The following is a 7,992-nucleotide window of genomic DNA, read 5'->3' on the forward strand; positions in this document are numbered from 1 at the left end:
TAGAAAACAAATAACCAGACATCCAGTGGTAGGATTTCCTTCTTGTGATGCATCTTACCTGTTCTCATCTTTAATTGGCAGGTACAATGGCAAATGCAAGGAAAATACATAGTTTTTGTCCCAAAAAAGTGCCCTGATTATTTCCAGCAACTATGTCACAGCACATACAAAGGGCAGCTCAGTTACCCTACCTTCTCCGTCGACGATTTACTGTAATAACAAAATATGCAGTTGATTGGAAATCACTAAACTAGAAATAGATACAAGCCAGATGATCATTATTACTTTAATGAATGAAAGTAAAACACAACATTAAATAACTAGGAAATATTTTAAAATTTTGCATTTACTTCCAGTTTGAGTCTTTTTGCAATATAATATATATGAATATGACAACTGATACCTTTCTATCTCTACCTTGCCATTATGATTTTGCTTAAAAAAAACAAACAAACTTGAAACTAGCATGCTAGAAGGATTTGTATTGATGGTGAGAAATTTTCACTGCTTCATGCCAGAAATTAAGAGAAACTAATAATCATGTTTCAAAATGCACTTGAAGAAAAGTAATTGAAACAGATCAGATCTTTGTGCCGTTCTTCAGATTATTTTACTTGAGTTATTTTGCAAATTGAATCCAGCTTGTGGAATCACCTAGGCATTAGTTTTAGCGAACTAATTAGATTAAATTTGCTCACTTAAAAAATAGCTGGCTTTTTATGAAAATTTTATTAAAATATATAGGAAAGGCCTTTATTGTAACTAAAAGTGCCAAGTATAATAGGTACCATGTTATAACAGTAAATATTTACAATATGTTTTAGGGAAAAAATGACAACACTTAGATTAAATGCAGAAAAGAAAACATCACGTTTTTAACACTTGATATTTCCATTGATTCTTCATGTTCTGCGATTGTAAGATAATCTCACGTATTTAGTTTCTATCTATTCCAGGAGATTTGTGTTGAAATTTTTTTTCGCCATTAGAAACTGTGATTCTCTATGGGACCTTTTCAGCTTTGCACGCCGATTTTGGAACCAGATCTAAAATTAAGGAAAAATAAAATAGATCTCAGAAACATTATTTTATTATTCTTAACATTTCAATCATCACAAGTAACAACTAAATTTGAAAATTACCTGGATTCTGTCTTCCTCTAGATTCAATTTTCGAGCTAAGTCTTCTCTGATATCAATGCCCGGGTAGCAGTTAACTCTAAAGACGTTTTCCAACACTTCAATCTAAGAATAAGGAAATAGTTATATAAAATGTTGATATTTGGTATGTCATCATAAAATGGACTTTAACTTACATATAATTGCATTTAGATCTTAGGCAATTAATTTATGTATGCCTTTTTAAAAAAGTGACTATCCAGAAACTGTTTTTTTAAAAAAAAAACAACAACTCCGTACGTCTATTGTTTCATTAACAAGGCTTCTAAACTGCGATCCCAAAGTGATTGGGCTTTTGCTCAATAGGGTGTCAGTTAAAGCCTTTATATTATCATTATTAGTTGAAAAAAACTTCCCACCTGGTTTTGAGTAAAAGCAGTTCTGGGTCTCCGGCCTCTATACCAACTCAGCTCTCTTTTCAAAGACAGTCTTTCTGAGGCTGAAAAGTAATTTTCGTATTTCAAAAATCTTTCTTCTGGTACTGGGTGATCCACAGTACAAGGGAATGAGACCCCATTAGGAAGGCTCGGGATATGCACACATAGGTTAACATCTTTCCCTAAAAACAGAAAAATAATTAGAAACCCCCTGCAATGAAGAAATAAATCGGTTCCTGAGACTGTTTTAAAAACACACACACACAAAAGAAACAGAAAAATACACTCCATCTTAGATGTTCAATCCTGTATTCCACAAAGTTCTAGAAGAAGTAATATCAGGAAATTGTCTTTAATTTTCCTACTGGAATTCTTCTGGGTTTCACAAAAGAACTGACCTCTCATCAACCAAAACCAAAAAGCAAACAAAAATAAAGATCCTGCCTTGGTGCTAGAGAACATTTTGATCTCTGAATGTCATTTATTTTTCAGCGAAAACATAGAATATGTGATGTGTCAAATAAAAGTGACCTTTTGAAATAAATGCAGCTTCTTGGCATTTCCTGTGAATGAACTTTATACCCGCTTGGATCTGAGGCTGATATTCTTTTTTATTTCCTATGGAACTCATCGGGAGGCATTAAAAGTCCCGGATACTTCAGTTATATAATTCGATGAAATTGCAGTTTTTCTCTAACTCGATGTAGTATGGAATAAAGGGCAAAATAAAGACTGCAGACGAAAACAACAAAGAATTAAACAAACAAACAAACAAACAAATTGTGGCGTACCTGAGGAGCGGCAGGTGTCTGCCCACGGTCTGTGGTGTTTCACTGAAGGAACACAGTCTTTCTTCTGGTCCAATCCTAAAATGCTCTCAATTGAAAAGGAGCAAGGCGAGGGTTTGCCTTCCCCAAGCCGAGCGCTTTCCGGAAGACTGGGAGCCATCCTCGAGTGGGCTGCCCAGAACGACAGCTCTGGCCTCTCCTGCCTCCTGGCTGGCTCTACCCCATGTGTACAGGGCTGGGATCTTCCTGCAGTTCACCTTTTGGCTCCACAGACAAGGGGGCTGGATTTAGAACGTCACGAATTAAAATCCTGTTTTAGAAAGTTTTAGCATGTCAATGAACACTCGCCCAGCCAGCAGCTTGAGGAGTTAATTGTTTATTTGTTTGCAAGTAATTAGCAACTAATGGCTACACCAGGGGGGCCACCTACAGGGACAAAAAGTGTTATCTCTCCTAAGCAGAGCACAGACTTAACTTTCTCGGAAGAAGTGATGCACAAACTAGCACTCCTCTTTTATTTGAAATCATTAATGTATAAAATCACGCCTTTTATTCTGAAGTTTATACTTTCATGGACTCCAGTTACCTAAACATACAGGCAAGATAGGAGAGCAGTCAAGTAATAAATAATCTAATTTGAGTGAATTTTCTTCCAAGGAAATTGGAAAAAATAATAATCTCTTAATGCTATTACGGTAATTCCAATGAAAATGCCTGTTTTTCATATGCATATGTAATAGTGAATGTTGTCGATGAAAACACAATAGTATTTGGAGTGCAGCATACTGGAAAAGGTTGGCAATGTTATTAACACTGAGTGTAATTGTCTTCCAAGTGCCTGCATTAATTCATAAGGAACAGTTGCACCAAGTATTTTAAATAATTAATGAGCTAATTCCATTCTTTCATCTTTTCTTTTAAACGAGAGAGATACAAGTTTATATGAAGATCAGATGTAACCACCACCAAGCAACTTAAAAGCATGACTCTTCAAACTAAAGGGAAGAATTTCTCTTCCTACCATAGTTGTTTCAAAGACAAGAACATGATTTACTGTATTTTTTAAAGAATTTCCCTCCGTTGATTTTTTGAGGGGCTGGGAAGTTTTCATGAAGACAATAAGATTTGTGAAAAATAACCAAGAACAGAATATTTTCATTTCATCACCCTAAGAAAACTCGAAAGTAAGAGAGAAAGATAGCGGCTAATTGGGAAAATTTTGAAGTAGGTACTCCCTCCAAACGTGTGGTACTTTTACTGCTCTTGTATTCTGTTGCCCCCCCCCCCTTTTTCCAGTACCTTCTTGATGATAAATTTAAGAGCTCAACTTTATCCAGTATTTAAACAACTACCAGATTTTTCTTCAGGGAAGAGGAAAAGTAGTCTCCACTTATAGAGGAAATAGCCTCTACAGGATGGAGCTCAACTTCATCTGATTTTGTCCTATCATGATGTCACAAATATTAAGTTAAATTCCTCCTTAAGCAACCTCTAGAACGAACAAAGAGTTCACATACAAAACATCAACGGGCACACAGAAGGATGGGTGTATAAATATAGGTGTAAAGCCATTCTAAGAATGAACAAACCAGTAAATATTTATGCCTCATGGAGGTTTTGTCTCTAGTGTCTTGGAATGTAGACTGTGCAAAGGAGGGGTTGACCTTACCCTGGGAAGACTTGGAGGAAGAGCGAGAATTCAAGACCTTCCCAGATTCCTTTCTTTCTTTTGAGACATTCATTCATTCATCCATTCATTGCACTGTTGGTTGAGTATCTATTCAGTACCAGAAATAACAGAATAGGATCCTTGCCTTCATGAAACTCAAAATGGTATGGGGTGAGGTGAGGGTGGGGAGCAAACAATACTTATAACAGTAATTATAAATGAGTAAATTATCTCATATGTTAACTGGTGATAAGAATGGAAAAAAGGAAATAGGTGAGGCAGGTAGGCTGGCTCATCAGTGCAAGAGGGGGAGATCCTGAGATCCTTACTCCCACAGATTGGTGCCCTCGAGGCGCGGGTGACAATGATGCTTACACAACTCTAGTCCCCAACTTCTTCTTGATCACCAATAACATTCCAATATCTTTACTCTGTCTGTGTTGACTTTATCTGGACTTACATAATACCATTATATATGGATGGTAGATGAAAATAAAAGGTAGGAAAGAATTTCTCTAAAAATGTCAGAAAACATTTTCTCATATAGTCATTCAACTTACTACGTGCCAGACACTGTTCTAGGTGCTGGATCCCAGTAATGAACAAGGTCATTTCAGAGAGTGATAAACTCACTGAGAGGAATAAACAAAATTTCAACTTCTCCCATTTACTACCTTTTGCCTTATTATATTATGTTTGTTTTCTATTGTCTGTTTCCTATCTCTAGGATTTTGTCTGTTTTGTTCACTCCCTAGCGTCCAAAAACAGTGGTTGCTCATACTGGATGAAAGAATCTTATTGTTTCTTTTTGCATTCCTTCAAGAAAAGTTGGGGATTTCTTTCTTCATATGTTTATTGGCCAGTATATGTTCTCTTTTGTGAAATGATGTTTTATGTCTGTCTTAGTCTGCTCAGGCTAACAATATACGACAGACTGAGTGGCTGGTAAACAAAAGAAACTTATTTCTCACAGCCCTAGAGGCTAGAAGTCTGTGATCAGGGCACTGGCATGGTTGGGTGAGGGCTCTCTTCCAGGTGGCAGATTTCTCCTTATCTTCACATGGCAGAAGGGGCTAGGGAACTCTCCAGGATCTTTTATAAGACACTAATCCTATTCATGAGGGCTCCACCCTCATGACCTAATCACCTCCCAGAAGCCTTCACCTCCTAATACCATCACACAGGGTATTAGGATTGCAACATATGAATTTTGGCGGGACACACACATTCAGACCATAGCATGTCCTTTGCCCATTTTTTTATTAGGGTATTTTGTTGTTGTTGTTGTTTCTTTTTTTACTTTCTTTTATTTATTTATTTATTTATTTTTATTTTATTTACTTTCTTTTTTTTTAGAAAGAGAGGAGGCGCCTGGGTGGCTCAGTTGTTAAGCATCTGCCTTCGGCTCAGGTCATGATCCCAGGGTCTTGGGATCGAGCCCCGCATCGGGCTCCCTGCTCAGGCGGGAAGCCTGCTTCTCCCTCTCCCACTCCTCCTGCTTGTGTTCCCTCTCTCTCTGTCAAATAAATAAATAAAATCTTAAAAAAAAAAAAAAAGAAAGAGAGAAAGTGCATGCAAGCACATGCAAGCGGAGGCAAGGAGGGGCAGAGGGAGAGAGAATCTTAAGCATACTCCATGCCCAGTGTGAAGCCAGAGCCCTACGAAGGGCTCGATCTCACGACCCTGAGATCATGACCCGAGCCAAAATCAAGAGTCAGGCACTTAACTGATTGAGCCATCCAGGCGCCCCTATTGTTGTTTCTTTAAGAATAAGTTTTTAGGGTGCCTGGGTGGCTCAGTCGTTACGCGTCTGCCTTCGGCTCAGGTCATGATCCCAGGGTCCTGGGATCGAGTCCCACATCGGGCTCCCTGCTTGGCAGGAAGCCTGCTTCTCCCTCTCCCACTCCCCCTGCTTGTGTTCCTGCTCTAGCTATCTCTCCCTCTGTCAAATAAATAAATAAAATCTTTAAAAAAAAAAAAAAAAAAGAATAAGAGTTTTTAGGGGCACCTGGGTGGCTCAGTCATTAAGCATCTGCCTTCGGCTCAGCTCATGATCCCAGGGCCCTGGGATCTCCTGTATGCTCTATACATCTCCTATATACTATTATGCCTATCCAGTGAATTTTTTATTTCTGATATTTTATTTTTCATTAATAGAAATTACATTTGGTTTTCTTTTGTAGTTACTATTTCTCCAATGATGTATGCTGTCTGTACATTCATTATGAGCATATTTTTACTTATGTCCTTAAGTATATTTACATTAACTGTTTTCAAAATTTGTCACCTAATTCCAACATCTGTATCACCCCAGGGTCTGTCTCCATTGATTGCATTTTCTTGTGAATAGGGGACACATTCTCCAGTTTCTCCATATGTCTAATCATTTTGGATTGTATCCTGGACACTGTAAATGATATAGTCTCTGGATTCTATTTTGTCTGTCTGAAGAATGTTGATTTTTGTTTATTTGTTTTATCAGGCTGTGCTCAAACTGTGTCTAAACTCTGTCTCCTTTGTGGTTGTCATCAGTTGAAATTTTTGTCCCAATCATTTTAGTAGCTGAGATGTTTGGTGTTTTCCAAAGGCATGCCAAATTCAGAAGTCAGCCAGAGTTTTGGGCAGAATTTATATGCAGCATTTGGGGCCTTTCTTTTATCTCTTTCCTTCCTAGGAATTCTCTGTCACTTCCTAGCTGCTGTGGTTGCCCTGAACTCCCTCCTTTGGTTCTTTAAGCCAGTTAAGACTGTGGATGTTGACTGGTGCCTGCTTTCAGACAAAAAACCATAAAAATGGAAAAAACTCACCCAGTGCTATTCATCTCTTCTAAATGTCTTCTCTTTTTGAGTTTCTGCCTGTTTGGGGCCACTTTCCAGTACTTTTGGATAGTTTTTTAAAAATATTTTGTCCATGGGGCACCTGGGTGGCTCAGTCGTTAAGTGTCTGCCTTTAGCTCAGGTCATGATCCCAGAGTCCTGGGATTGAGCCCTGCTTCGGGCTCCCTGCTTGGCTGGAAGCCTGCTTCTCCCTCTCCCACTCCCCCTGCTTATGTTCCTGCCCTTGCTATCTCTCTCTCTGTGTCAAATAAATAAAATCTTTAAAAAAATAAAAAAATAAATAAAAAAAATGTTTGTCCAGGGTTTATAATTTGTATCTTTGGGAGGTAGGTACAATAGAAGGTACTTCATTATTACCATAAGTGGAGCCAGAAATACAATTTTTAAAGGTAGGGGAAAAAAACTAATAAGTAAATTAGCAATATTTTATCATATATTTAGCAAAATCATAGAATAAAGGTAAATACACAAAAATCAACTTAATTCCATATGTTATCAGCAAACAACTAAACATATACCTGTTATGTCCCAGCGATTCCATTCTTAGAAAAATATAAACATATGTCCACAAAAAGACTTGCATGAGAATATTCATAGAAACTCTATTCATAACATCCAAAACAGGCAACTAGGTGTCTATCAACAGGAAAGTGGATAAGCAAACTATAGCATAGTTATACAACTGACTTTAACTCAGCAATAAAAAGGTATATAATACCGATATATGCAACAACCTTGATAGATGTAAACACATTATGCTAAGTCAAAGAAGCCTTATGCAAAAGAATATCTGCAGTATGATTTCATTTATGTGGTGTTTAAGAACAGACAAAATTAGTTTGTTTTAAAAAAAATCAGAAAGTGGAGGTGGAGGTGGATGGAGGTGGGGACTGAATGGGAAGCAGAATCAGGAAATTTGGGGGGTTATGGCAATGTTCTAGATCTTGTTAGGGTTTGTATTACACAGATGTAGGCATTTGTCAATACTCATTGATTAGTACTCTTTAAGATTTGTTCCCTTCACTGTACATGAAATTTTATCAATTAAAACATAAATAAGTATTGAACTGTAGTTAATGGCATGCATGTTGAAGGATTTAGGGGAGAAATATATATGCCTGCAATTTGCTTTAAAACGCATTT

The 7,992-nt window shown here is 37.4% G+C and overlaps 1 protein-coding gene across 1 annotated transcript; it reads right to left on the bottom strand.

The window, feature by feature from the left end:
* Window positions 1-947: 947 nt before the first annotated feature.
* On the bottom strand, window positions 948-2,503 carry HESX1 (HESX homeobox 1). Its single transcript, XM_032412089.1, has 4 exons — window positions 2,347-2,503; window positions 1,538-1,737; window positions 1,143-1,244; window positions 948-1,046 (listed from the first exon to the last, which is right to left on the bottom strand). The coding sequence occupies exons 1-4, from the start codon at window positions 2,501-2,503 to the stop codon at window positions 948-950; spliced, it is 558 nt and encodes a 185-aa protein (XP_032267980.1).
* Window positions 2,504-7,992: the final 5,489 nt, after the last annotated feature.

The sequence above is a fragment of the Phoca vitulina genome, unplaced genomic scaffold, assembly GCF_004348235.1.
Source record: "Phoca vitulina isolate PV1807 unplaced genomic scaffold, GSC_HSeal_1.0 scaffold13, whole genome shotgun sequence".
NCBI classification, from domain to species: Eukaryota; Metazoa; Chordata; class Mammalia; order Carnivora; family Phocidae; genus Phoca; species Phoca vitulina.

Excerpts from the sequence above, each read along its gene's own strand:
- HESX1 (XM_032412089.1), bottom strand. The coding sequence starts at position 2,503 with ATGGCTCCCAGTCTTCCGGAAAGCGCTCGGCTTGGGGAAGGCAAACCC. Across the intron at positions 1,738-2,346 it reads AGACACCTGCCGCTCCTCAG|GGAAAGATGTTAACCTATGT; the intron begins GTACGCCACAAT and ends TTCTGTTTTTAG. Across the intron at positions 1,047-1,142 it reads TAGAGGAAGACAGAATCCAG|ATCTGGTTCCAAAATCGGCG; the intron begins GTAATTTTCAAA and ends CCTTAATTTTAG.